Source organism: Eublepharis macularius, chromosome 12 (assembly GCF_028583425.1).
Source record: "Eublepharis macularius isolate TG4126 chromosome 12, MPM_Emac_v1.0, whole genome shotgun sequence".
NCBI lineage: Eukaryota > Metazoa > Chordata > Lepidosauria > Squamata > Eublepharidae > Eublepharis > Eublepharis macularius.
The window spans coordinates 51269113-51283400 of NC_072801.1; the positions used below are offsets into that span (position 1 = coordinate 51269113).

General features: G+C 41.4%; 1 protein-coding gene across 1 annotated transcript in view; it reads left to right on the forward strand.

Moving 5' to 3' along the window:
* The first annotated feature begins 649 nt into the window (after window positions 1-649).
* Window positions 650-14288, forward strand: part of LOC129339247 (vomeronasal type-2 receptor 26-like) — a 30587-nt gene continuing 16948 nt past the window's right edge. Inside the window, exons 1-5 of the mRNA XM_054993839.1 lie at window positions 650-749; window positions 1564-1913; window positions 6296-7141; window positions 8278-8505; window positions 12386-12512. Coding sequence (XP_054849814.1) covers window positions 650-749; window positions 1564-1913; window positions 6296-7141; window positions 8278-8505; window positions 12386-12512 — 1651 coding nt within the window. The remainder of the gene's footprint in view (window positions 750-1563; window positions 1914-6295; window positions 7142-8277; window positions 8506-12385; window positions 12513-14288) is intronic.

The following is a 14288-nucleotide window of genomic DNA, read 5'->3' on the forward strand; positions in this document are numbered from 1 at the left end:
CAACTGTGCATATTGTATTTTAGGTGTGATGTTGCATAACTTTTACAGCTGTGTCAGTGCCCAGACAAACAATTATGGAAAAGTAATTATAACCTCTGAAATTACTGAAATAACTGTGGTTCTTCCTCTTCAGAAATTCCTGTGAGCATCTGCAAAATCACACTCCTTTTAAAAACAGTATTTATCACTATAGCCACAAAGCCTATATAATCAAGCCATTTCTAAAACAAGGTGGATTGAAGCAAACAGCAGGGTTGATGCTATTTGCCTCTGGAGGAACTGATAATAACCCTCCAGTTTGCATTTAGAAGAATTTTGGCTCACCTGTTGACTTTTCCAATATCTTGCCTCTCATTCCAATTAACTACTTTTAATATTAGGCAAATAGATTCATTTGCTGAAGTCAGCAAGAGATGATTTCCAAATGTTCAGTTTGGGGGAAAAATGTAGCTAGAACTTACAGCAGAAATGAAATTCTGTTTGATAAAGGCGGGTTTTAGCTGTAGGCAAATAAGATATTTGGCTGGATCCCAGAATGAATATGCAGCTTATTATCTTCCTGCTTCTAACACACAATATCTCTCCCAGAAATCAAAGAGCAAGCAATGATGCTAAAAATCGACTCATTGCTTTTCCTGAGTATTATGGGATGGGGAACCCCATAATTGGTGGAGGTTTCTCTCTGCATATTGCTGGCTCTACACCTCAAACTTTTGAGAAACCTTCTGATGTTGATATTAAAAAAAATGGTAAGTATTAGTTTGTTTTATGAGTTATACAATGTGATTTAAAATTTGCTTTTGGTTGTGTTAGTGTAAATTCATAGAAATTTGATGAAAGATAACACTCCACTCCTAATAGCATTGATATTTTTATTTGCCTCCTAAATTATGCAGTTTTAGGTCTTCATAAACTATCCATCTAGATGAACGTTTTAAAAAATCCATTAGTTAAGTATAAAGTTTCTGAAACTCATCTATATTTATCCTAGAAGTCTCATTTCCAAAACAAAATATATAGATTGGTTCTAACCCAGCATTTCTGCATCTTCTTGCCCAAGTTCCCTTCCATTGTACACCCATCACATATGGATTTTTTCCACATTGATTACTCAGTTTATGAAACAGTCTTCTTACTGGCAAAAAGGAGCATCTTCCTACTTTCCCAGCCAGGAAAGCAGGTCTGATAAACTTCCATCTCATATTCTCATTTAATATTATTTATTATCTCTAAATCAGACAAGTGGATGAATAGTACAACTGTTCTATGAACAAATTCTGAAAGTAACACAGCAGGTTTAAATGACATCCAGTGTAGAGTTTGTCCACTCCTACCATTCTTTGCAGGTGTTCCTCAGATGAAGAAAAAATCATTCTAGAAACAATTAACCCTTTAAAAAATTGGGGGTTATAGTTTTCTCAATAACTGAGTAGTTCAAAAATAAAACAGGAAACCTTTGAATTTGATAGCAAAATTTATGGATTGTAGACCTGTCTATGGCGATGGATCATCCTGGAAGATTTTACGGGATTCTTGTACATGGTATCACTTTTTCTTTTTAAGCCAGTGTGTTTACATTTCAGACAAAGCCTTTGAATTCACAATGCAATTCACATTGTAGGCTGCTACCTAAGAATTACCAGCATATCCTGGCCTTTGTGTTTGCTGTTCATGAGATCAACAAGAATCCAAAGCTCTTACCCAACATCACTCTGGGTTTTCGCATCACTGACAACTACTACTTAGGAAGAATAACCTATGCAACCACACTGCAGTTGCTGAGTGAACGAGGGAGATGGGCTCCTAATTACAACTGTGACATGCAAGAAAAACTGTGGACCATCATTGGGGGACTTGGCTCTGAAACCTCCATTCAGATGTCAAATATCATAGGCCTCTACAAGGTATCACAGGTAGGAATGTTTGGGAGATCTTGCACATCCACAGAAAATCAGAATGGAATTGGCAATTTTAAAAATGGTTGATAAAGGGATCTAGCCTATGAAAGCCATTCTACACTAAGATCCTTCTATCTCAGTGACTTTTTTTTAAAAAGAGACCAATAATTTCATCTGTGTGTTGATTCCTAAAAACAGCAACCACCAGGAGTTCATGGAGGCATATCTAAAATGGGATCCAGCTAGCTTTTTGTGCAATCTTGCCCTATTTTCCTCTATATTGCAACCCTCATATTACATGGCTTCTCTCCATGAAGACCATGTGATCTCTAGCATAATTTTTTTGTATTCCTATTTCACTAGCAAAAAAGCTAGATCATTCTACCCAATTCTGCCTTCCCCTAGTAGTCTCCTGCAAAGCACCACTGAGGCTGTATAGACCATCATATGGAAGATAGCCATAGCATAGGGTGGAGGGTACAGTGAAAGAAGGGACAGAGAAATCATCTGCTTTCCAGTACTGCACGGAAATCAATAGAGTGAATTTTCTGCTAGTAGATGATGGGTCAATTTTAGCCAATTCCTCCATCGTCATCGCCTCTTGATATATGCCACCTTATGTTTTGCCCATGAAGGATCCTCAGAAATTTACACCAGCAATATAGGGGAGAGGCATGCAGAGTATTTTCACCTCCATGTGTGCTTTCACCATGCTGTTCATAAAGAAAACACAATGTTCATTACATGATTATGATAATGTAAATGAAGCAATGTATGTTCACTATTGCACTTCGAAGAAGACTAGTTATCTAAATTGTGAGTGTTCTGGTGAGGAAAGAACAGTTAAAATATACATATGTATTGATTTGTTATTGCTACTCCAGATGGTCAAGTCATCAAACTCACGCAAGACAGAGTCACTTTTTCATGTTTGACTCAAAATCACCTAACACAGATTCGATATTACAAAACAACTGGAAATACCCCTGAGGATCTAGCATAGTGTTATATATCCCCTTTCTGTTCAATTTTTGAAGGTCTCATTTTTAAAGACATTGTCAGATAGATCATTCCATCAACCACCATCTCCAGAAGAAAGGAGAGACTGAAGCTTAGAAATTCTGCTTTTTTTTAGTGGCAAGAAAGGGAAGAAGAATTCTTTTTGACCTGGAAAAAAAAAACTGTGCTGGATGGAGATCATGAACCCTGCATTTTAAAAAGCCATGTGAGATGAGGACTATAGTAAAGAAGGGAATTTGGCAATGTTGTTTGAAAATGATGGCTGAATCCAGCCCATATTCTGTAGTACTGGCTCATATCATTCTGAGAAGTAAGGTTAGGATCCAATGGTAGAGAATGGAGAAGAGTTGCAATTTTCTTAGAAAGAGAACTCTGGGGTACTCATGGATCCTGTCTTGCTATTTTGAGAGACAAGTTGATGGGATGATCAAGATTGCCTTTGACCAGGTGAATCTAGTGGGCTAGCTCTCTCCTTACATAGACTCAGCTGATCAGGATATGGTAATCTGTCTTTTTGTAATCTCAGAATTGAACTATTCTAAATACACTCTACGTTGGACTGTCCTTGAACAGAAACTGGAAATTGCAACTGGTTCAGAATTAGAGATGGGCACAAACAGAAAAAAAAACATGATGTTCATTGTTTGTTGCCATTCACAAACAGGGACTCACGAACACTTACGAACATCACCTGTTCACGAACATGTTTGTGATTGGATGTTCATGGGAGCCAGCAGACTCTCTTCCAGCCAACATCCAAGTTTGGTGAAGATCCCTACTGCACCACTCCCAGAAACCTGACCCAAGCAGGCACCAGGAAAGGTACCAATAATAAATAATAGTTTGGCCTAGAGCCTGGCAGCAGCCCTGGAACTTGAAGGGGTAGATCCCTATCTCACCACACTCACAGAAAATTCAAGCTCCAATGCACTCTGTCAAAATGCCATCAGGAGCTGTCTCTCCCTCTCTACTGTCTGCAGTCAGAGCTGGGAGCCCCCCTCCCCCTGCTCTTTGCTCCCTTGTAACAAATTTGGAGCTCTTCCCTTGAAAGGAAGACCTGCCTATCAAGCTAAATTGGCTTAGATTGGGGTTTCCAGGGCAACAGCAGGAGTTCAGACAGAGTTCAGACAATCCCTGCCTAAGTTGCCAAGGGAATTGATTGCAGGTGCCAGACTGCCTGGCTTGACGAACAGCAACGAACGAGGCTTGCAACGACCATCTGTTCATTTAGAATGGGGCCTCACGAACAGCAGATTGGGCCGTTCATGGGGTTTTTTTGTTCGTATTGCTGTTCGTGCCCATCTCTATTCAGAATGTGGCAGCCAACTGTATGTATGTATGTATGTATGCATGTCATTTCTCATTTGGACTCAAGGCGGATTACATAGTCTGAGATTAATACAGACAATATCAAATACATTTCAATAAACAATGCCACAGGGTATATAAATGCAAATATGTACAGACATCATCAGCAAAAATCCAATACAGAGTTGAAGAAATGCTGAAACAGAGTGTAAGCAGTTGTAAGACTGATACAGTAAGCAATGTAGAACTACCCAGTAGGATCATACTCAAAGCGAGTACATAGTGGCACATAGTAGTGAAGTCTATGGTCCCTATCTTTAGCAAAGCATCTCTTTGAGACCAGTTCCATACAGCCCTCCTATCTGAGTAAAAAAACCTCTCTAGAATAGTTCAATTTTGCAGAAAGCCAGGAGAGTGGGGGCTTTCCTGACCTCTTCAAGTAGGTCATTCCATAGGGAGGGGGCCACCACACAGAACGTACATGTACAGGCAGCTGTTGATTTTGCCCATATGCAGGGTTGCACTTGCAGGAGAACCTATTCAGATGAGTGAAGCTGCTGTGGAGTAACATAAAGAGAGAGGTGGTCGTGTAAGCATGTTGGCCTAAGGCCATGAAAACCATTGTATGTGATAGCCAATACTTTGAATGGAGCACAGTAACTGATAGGTAGCCGATGGAATGACTGCAGGATGGGAGTGATATTCATGTTCCTGCTCACTCCTGATAACAACCAAGCTGCAGTGTTTTACACCAACTGGAGTCTCCTAGTTAACTTAGATGGGAGACCTATGTAGAGTGCATTATAATAGTCAAGTCTTGATACTATAGCATGGATCCAGGTGGCCAGATTGGCCATATCAGCATAGGAAGCAATCTTCCAAGCTCTAGTGAAGTTGTAGAAAGCATTTTTTGCAGCTGTCTTAACTTGCTTTCCTAACAGTAGAACCAGATCAAATATAGTCCCTAGGCTTTTAACTGAGTCTGCAAGGGACAGAAGAACTCCATCAAAAGTGGGGAGTGCAATGTCCTTCAAGATCTCTGCCTTCCCAATGAGCTTCACTTCCATCCTGTCTGGGTGCAATTTCAATTTCTTTGTTTTCAGCCATTTGACCACACCTTTCAGAAAGTAACCTAAGATTTCTACTGCATTCTGTGGTGATTTGGAAAGTAAGATAGAGGGTTGGGTGTCATCTGCATATTGATGGCATCCCACTCCATAGTTGTGAATGAGTTCTTCTAAAAGCTTTACAACAGAGGTTGAATAACATGAGAGATTAGATTGTGTCCTGTGGAACCCCACAAGATAATTCCCATTCTGGAGATAGATGACCTCTGATGGCAACTCTTTAAGTCCATTTCATGAGAGATGATTTAAACCAGTACAAGTCACATCCTTTGGTGCCCACTTCCATCTCCAAATGCATCAACAGGATGTCACGGTCTACTCTGTCAAAGGCTGCATATAGATTCAGGAGAAGCAATAATGAGGCATGTGGCTGTTAGTGCCTGGTTGTTAGAAACACAGTTCAAGGGGTTGCATGGCCTGAGACCTTACCTGAAGGACAAAGAAGGCCTTCCTCACAATAGGTAGGCTAAGTGGCATGGATCAAAGCACAAGCTTCCTCTGGGGTTTGATTACTTTTTGGTACAGTCTGCCAAGGAGGTGAAGGGGGCCAACTCCTTGGAAACTTTTCTAAGGAACTGTAGATCTATTTTATTCACTACAGCTTTTAAAAGAGCGTAAGTTATAGGCATTTTATAGGATTGACGAGGGGTGTTTTTTAGTAGTTGCATTGTATTTTAAATTATGAATGGTTTGCCACCTTGAAACACATAGAAAGGCAGCATATAAATGTTTAAAATAAATGAATGTTTGTTCACCAGAAGCACCTTAATACTCTTATCATGACCAATTTGAAATTGATCAAGAAATTGAGTCATGATGACAAGCTTCATTTTCACTGGTGTGAATAACACTTAGGCATGGCTTGAGTTTTCTGGACTGGGTTGTTGAATAGGATTTCTGATAAGAATTTCAAGCTGATCCCTCATATGGCTTCCCTTCTAGCTCAGTTATGGTTCATTTGATCCAGCACTGAGTGATAAAAACCGGTTCCCTTTCTTTTATCGGATGGTCCCAAATGAAGAACCACAATATAAAGGAATAATCCAGCTCCTCCTGCATTTCAAATGGAAGTGGATTGGCCTAGTTGCTACAAATGATGACGGAGGAGAAACATTTGTGCGGACTCTGATGGTGCTGTTCACGGATCATGGCATTTGTGCTGCTTTCACTCAGTGGATCTCAGTAGCGTTCAGAAGCACTGCGAAAAGTATTTTTATGCAGATGGATAAAATAGAGAGTTCTTTCTCAGAAAACAAAGTCAATGTAATTGTTGTACATGGGGACATACGAAGCTTAATTATATTGTCAGTATGGCTAGATTTCCAAGGTGCAAAAGAGAGACATATTGGGAAAATTTGGGTCATGACTGCCCAGTGGGATTTTACAGCTGTGAATTCTCGGGCTGTCTGGTTTCTAAGACCCTTTCATGGTGCTTTGGCTTTCTCAATTCACACAAATGAAGTGCCTGGATTCCGGGATTTTCTACAGACTCTGGATCCACAGCATCCCAATAGTGACATCTTTTTCCAGGACTTTTTCAACTATGCCATCGAAAAACTTCATTACTCTGGTCTAGAATTCTTAGATGGAAAGATCACTTGGACAAAGCTGCTGCATCTGCTTCCAGGAGCAGTATTTGAAGTTAGCATGACAGGTCAAAGCTATAGCACTTACAATGCGGTCCATGTTGTAGCGCACGCTTTAGATGAAATGTACTCATCCAGAAGTATTCAGAGAAAGTTAGGAAAAAGTGACCTATGGAAGTTGCAGAATATGTCACAATGGCAGGTATCCTCCAGTAGGACACAACAATGTTGTAAAAAGATCGCCTATGGTTATAATCTATCATTCCCCAACAGAATTTCTGTCAAATGAAAACTGAACAAAGTTTCACAACTCACTCTTATTTATTTTATTTATTTAGAACATTTCTATGCCACCCTTCTACCCAAACAGGGTCCCAAGGTGGCAACGTCAAATATTAAAACATTAAAAACATTAAAGTATATATGCAATAATTCAGTAATAACATAAACCTACATAAAACAAATAAAATCAGGGAGGCAGCCAGTATCAGTTGTTGGGAGTTTGCCAACCAGAACAAAAATGTCTTTACCTACTGGTAAGAAAACAATAGAGCTCACCCAAAATATGTATTGAGTTATTTCCCATTATATTTATTTCACATATACTGAACTAATATATAAAGAAAGTGAATTTCTCAAATGTCAGAAGAATTTCACCAAGATAAATCTCCCCGTGCTGTGGATTTTTAGAGATGCTAAAATCATACCCCATCTCCACCCCCCAAAGGCATATATTTATGCTTCAGTATATACATTCTTGCATATGATAAGATCAGATGCTTGTATTCTCTCTGAAAGTAGCTTCCCAACAATCACATGCTTTCTGCAATTGTGCTCCATTTTTCAAAAAAAGATGCTCCAGCTGCAGAAAATATGACATCATGTCTCTTTTTGCCCTTAAGAAAAATCCCTAGTATCACTCTATGTTATGTTCCATCCCGTAAATGTATTCAATATTAATACTCGATGTGTTCTAAATCAGCATCCCACCATGTTTATGTATATATACCATTTATAGTTATATTTGCTACTTGGACTTCAGGAAAAAATGCATGACAACACAATTCTGCCTCCCCTTGTTACTCAGTGTATTAAGGAATTTAGATGATCAATGATTTTTGCTGCCATAACACATTAGAAAGAGCTGGACCCCACAGTTTTTAAAATCAATCCTATCTATAGCCCCTGTCCCACATGGCTTTTGTCCACAGACATTGCATAATCTCTTTAGTAAAGCCTTTTTGTCTACTTACTTTGTCACCAGCACAACCTATTGACTAATACGCTAGTGGCAAGAACAGTAATCTGACAAATTCTGAAACTTTCTTTTTAATCTAGCTTCACCGTCTTCTCAGAACCATCAGGTTTAACAACAGTGCCGGAGATGAAGTCTCTTTCAATGAAAACCAAGACTGGGTGGCTGGATACGACATTGTGAATTGCATCGTATTCCCCAATGAGTCCTTTACTCGAGTGAAAGTTGGAAAGTTGAACCCCCAGATTTGGATTGGGCAGGCATTCTCAATTAAAGATGATATGATCACATGGAACAACTGGTTCAATCAGGTAGGCTGTTTCTAACTCTGGGTTGTATCCTACTAGCATTTCTATTAAATCTCACCTGATTCCTTTTCTCCATCAGCTCTATTCTGTGTGGCTTGTTTTCTAAATGGATTCCGCAATGGTAAAAAGAAGCCCCTCTTATTGCATTGTTTGCACATGGAATTTAGACAGTAGTTGTACTTAAGATGCCTGTATCATGTTGATTTATTGTGGGGTCTCTCTGCCAATGCAATGACATTGCTGGTGACACACTGATGCCATTTCCAGTCTCAGGCAGAAGTGCCATAAACATATTTCCAACAATGGCCTGGCATTAGCATCCGCATTTCCTATGTATTTTCTCCCAAGAGTCCACTGCGGGCAAACGTCACCCCCTCCCATTCAGCATACGGTAACCCTAGTGTAATGGTCAGTGGGTTTTTCTTATAAGAGGGTATTTGTGTACAACGGGGTCCACAAATGGACCTGTTTTACAGACTCATTCAGGCTCAGGCTGATGGTGAGGTAAAAGCTGTTTGGAATCTCTCAAGAGCTTCTACTGCTGTGTCCAGATGATAAAAATATCATCTATAAGGAATGCAGGAGAGGTTAATATGTTAACAAGCAGCCTCATATTTCTAAAGAGAATTTTTAAATACTGAGTACAAAAACAGAAAATCTCTTTTGGCATTGAGGTTCATTCATTCATTAATTCAGTTTCTTCAACTTATTCTTCAACTGGAACAGGATAAATTCTTCTTTTAGTGCCTCAGCCCAGAAGAGGATATAATCTAACACATTTTATCTCAATGCAAGATTATATTGAACACACTGATTTCCAAGAGCAATATGACAGAATGAGTTGATCAAGTCTTGTCGATCAGAACAATCAGAGGGGGTGGTTGTGGATAGAGATGGGCATGAACTGAAAAACAAACAAACTTGATATTAGTTTGTTGCCATTCACGAACAGGGACTCACGAACAACCACAGACATGTCCCTGTTCACGAACATGTTCATGGTTGACTGTTAGTGGGGGCCAGAAGGCTCTCCTCCAGCCATCAACCAAGTTTGGTCAAGATCCCTACTACACCACTCCCAGAAACCTGACCTGAGCAGGCACCAGGAAAGGTACCAATAATAAATAATAGCTTGGCCCCAGAGCCTGACAGCAGCCCTGGAACTTGAAGGGGTAGATCCCTATCTCAGCACACACAAAGAAAATTCAAACTCCAATGCACTCTCTCTATCAAAATGCCAACAGCAGCTGTCTCTCTCTGTCTCCACTGTCTGCAAAGTCAGAGCTAGGAGCTCCCCTCCCCCCTGTTCTTTGCTCCCTTGTTGTAACAAATTTGGAGCTCCACACTTGAAAGGAAGACCTGCCTATCAAGCTAAATTGGGCTTAGTTTGGGGTTTCCAGGGCAACAGCAGGAGTCCAGACAGAGTTCAGACAATCCCTGCCTAAGTTGCCAAGGGAATTGATTGCAGGTGCCAGACTGTCTGGCTTGACGAACAGCAATGAACAGCAACGAAGGAGGCTTGCAACGACCACCTGTTCATTTAGAATGGGGCCTCGTGAACAGCTTGCTCATGAACAGCAGATTGGGTTGTTCGTGGGGTTTTTTTTGTTCGTATTGCTGTTTGTGCCTATCTCTAGTTATGAATACATCAGCATTTGTAGACTTAGTCAGATCTGGGGGCAGAATATAGCCTGACAAAGAAGGGGAGGCAGAGAACCTCTCGGATTCTCTGGAGCCCAGTTCCTACTTTATGTCCTTTTCAAGATATTTCCCTTTTCAAGATATTTCCCTTTTAGTACCATGGTCTCAGTGACAAAGAAATGCCAGAACCATACAAAATCTATCAAGACCATTATTATTAGATGACATTCACATTAAAGATTATTATTAGCTCTCAGGATTTCTTGGCTGAAGGTTTACCATAAGAGATCATGACATGATCACTCATGGAACTCCAAGGTTTGCAATAATTCTTAGTATTTAATATCAAAATGTTAGGGGAAACATATTAATAACATGTTAATACCAATCAAACTACCATTTTCCTGAACACTGAGCCATTGATAACCTGACCAATTGATTCATAGCCTGTCTAAGAACACTGGGCAATTAGCCATGACAGTGGCCAGCCAGCCAGCTGTGTTACATTCATTCATCAGTTTGCATCACTGAGACATTGTGTGAGATGACTATGAGACAAACTTCTTTTAAAAGTTATTTAAGCCCGCCTGAAACTCATCCAAAACATTTAAAGACTAGATGAATCCTCTAACAAAGTTACTATATTATCTCCTCATAGGTCCCCAAAATTTCTTCCCAAAGATCCCAAGCTAGATTACCCCAACATTTCTCCATTTCACACTATACCTTCTATAGCCGGTGGTTGGTCTGCAGAAAACCTGAGCCAGGAGGTTGCACCCCCTCCCCTTTATTTGGCTTTGTAACTCCCATGATCCTCCTGAGGCCAGTGGCAAATATTGAGGTTCCAAACTCTTATTTTCTGATGAGCTATACCTGCCACAGACATCTTTACCTTCATTTTATGTAGCATTGAGCAGCTTCTAGAAATTACCTAGGCCAAGAGATCCTCATTCCGATCATTTTTTGCTCTGCTGTTCCCATCATCATCTTGAAATGGGTGATCAATTTTGAGGGGCTTCATTTTTGAAGAGTTATGTTTTCCACAGACAGCAGGGGAACACAGCACCTTCGTTATTGCAGCTGTTTCCATTTAAAGGAAAAGGATTTTCCCTTTCTCTTCCCCTCTCATTCTTATTCAGCAACTCTCATCCTTAGTTTCTAGTAAGTTTTTATCAGTGTCTGTGACCATATGAATGCCTTCAAAAATTGGTTTGGGCTACTATCCAGAGTTGGCAAATAGGTATTGTTTATTTTAACAGTGGAAGAAAAGTCATATAGCAGTGTAGACACACATACAGGTCCAAACAGAATAAATTTATATAGGTAACAGAAAGAGGGGTAACTTGATTTTATAAATTATGCATGTAGAACTGTGATGAACCACTTTTCTTAACCGGAGAAAGGTAGGGGAACATGCTGTCGATCAAAACAAATCAAATCAAAGGCAGCTGTTAATACTTAGGCTTGGATTGGATTCCCGAATGTCATGATTTGTTACACTGAAGTTACTTTGCACCAAACAGGTCACTTAATTTTACCCTGCTTAGCACCATGTTTTCAGTGCCCAATATTTGCTTATAGAAATTACCACTCCAGTTCTGGTAAATAGGCAGCAAGGTTTAAGGATCACAGGCAAAGAGACAGGCAAGAAAAAAAAGGATCCAAGGATCAAGGCAGGAACTGATGCTGGAGTCTAGAGGCCTCCACAAGAGGCAGGCCTTAGAAAGCTGAAGGTTGATAAACAAACACTATCTGAGAAAAATCACAAGCAGCTTAAAGGAGATGTTGAACCAGGAAAAGTCAGAACTCAAATGCAGGATTATAGAGAGAACAAGAAATCCATCCCTTTCATGATGCTGAAAAAAGCTATGGAGTTTCCTCTTCCTCTTGAGAGAGTCTAAAGTGTGGGACTCCCCAAGTTGCCAAGCATGCTCTCTCCTGCCTTATCCATGCTTCAGCTCTGCTCCTCTGACGCCTCCATTCCTGGGGCCTGGAAGTGCAAGAGGGGGACAGGTCCACTCAGGAGTTCCTTGTCTGCTGGAACAGGAGCCTGGTGTTGGAGGAGAGGCATGGAGTTTCCAGAGTTCAAACATCTTTGAGCATAGTCGAAATCATAGGAAGCGCCTCTTTGGAGGGAACGTCAGAGGAGTCTCACATACAGATGGGCCTAGGGCAAGCCTTGACACATTGATATCTAACTCAGGCAGCCCAGACAACATCTTTCTTTTCTGATTCTGTTCAGACTCAGCCTCATTCTGTCTGCTCCAAAAGTTGCCTTTTGGGATATAGAAAGAAAGAACAGGAGGGCAAGCCAGTTTGCTGCTATCAGTGCACCCAGTGTCCAGAAGGGATGGTTTCTAACTGGACAGGTAGGCATTTGAAAATGTTTCTTCAGTAAAGAACCACTTTAAATATGAGACATATTGTCAAAACACCATAATTACTGTTATGTTTTTCTGTTAAGAATGCTGCCTAGTACATTATAGAGGAGAGAAACAGGAAACAAATTTATCATAAGTCAATCATTGAAGAAATCTCTTACAATCTCTGAAAATCTATACAAATTTAACGTATACAGATCCATGACTCACTGATTGAGGAGTAGCTAGGTACTACAGCATAGGGATGTGCTCCTGAAAAATATTCGAGTTATTCACTTCAGAATAAATCAAAGTGGTTGTATAAATAGCTTTGATGTGCTTCCTAAAGATGTAGAGCACACTGAAGCTCAAAGCTGATTTAACAGAACAAAACAGCAATTTCTGGGTGTATTTACAACTCATTTGTCTCATTTTGCACACCCCTACCAGTGACTCTTAAAGCCAGGAACTTGAGAACCAGAATGTGAAACAGGCACCCATCAGTTTTCCATAGTGAAGAACATGCAAAAGGTCAGAGTTGTTGCACTCAGGGGCTAGGTCACTGCCAAGGGCTGCAACAGAGGCACCTCATAGGCAAGGCAGCCAAAGATCATGTCAGGCAGGTGCAAGTCCAGGAGACGAATGGGGGCCAAGAGCCAAGAGTTCCGTTAGAGGAGCACAGGACATAGGTTGGGGTCAAGAGATTCCAGGCATAGGAATGCAGGTTGCAGAAAGTGGTGAACAAGGTTGCTTCCACACCAAACCCTGCTTGGCATCCTCCTTTTATCCTCTGCTTTAGTTAAAAGGCCGAGGTGCAGGTGTTGCCTTTTCCTCAGATTCCAGTGCCCCAGCCATGGAGATTAGCTCCACCCAGTGCTGAGCATTCAGGCGGGCACTCCTCCACACTCCCAGGCTGTTGCTCAGGGGATGCCTGCAGCACAGGCTCCTCTGCTGACAGTTTCCCCTCAGCCCTGGATGAGTCCTTGCCCCTGGAGGGTTTTCTAGTGGGTCCTGGCTCAGGTTCTTGCTGCTCTGATTGATGCTCCGCTGAGAGTTCCTCTAGTGCAATGGCTGGCTCTTCCCCATCTTCCGAGGAGGACATGACAGCTGATTAGGGGTGTGCAAGGAAAAAACTTTCGGCTTTCTTGTTTCGGGATTACCCGAAACAAGATTCTCTACCGTTAAAGCCGAAAGCCGAAACAAGAATCTCTTTCGGGATTCGGGATTCGGGATTCTTTCGGCATTCTTTCGGCATTCTTTCGGGTTTTTTTTTTGGGAAAATGCCTCCGTCTTTCAGGACGCCTGGAGGAGGCATTTTCCCACCTAATAAGCCCAAAATTGGTGGGGACCTTCCTCTAACCCTTCTCTAACAACCACCCAAGTTTCAGACAGATTGGACTTTGGGGGGCCATGTTATGGCCCCCCAAAGCAGGTCCCCCCATCCTCCCATAAGAAAGTGAAGGAGCAGCATATTGTTAGCATGCTGCTGCTGATCTTTCTTCATTATTTCCTATGGGGAAAAAATGAAGAGGCAGGCTTCCTTTGCCAGGGGTGGCATTTTGCATGCAAAATGCCCCCCTACCCTCAGGGGCCCTTCTCCCACCCCTCCTCCCACCCCCCACCAAGGCTCAGCCTGCTCCCACTTGGGGGGGCCATTTCATGGCCTCCCCAAGTAGGTGCTCTAATCTCTACCACTGACAGCTGGGGGAGGCTTGTGTTGCCAGGGGTGGCATTTTGCATGCAAAATGCCCCCCAACCCTCTGGGGCCCTTCTCCCACCCCTCCT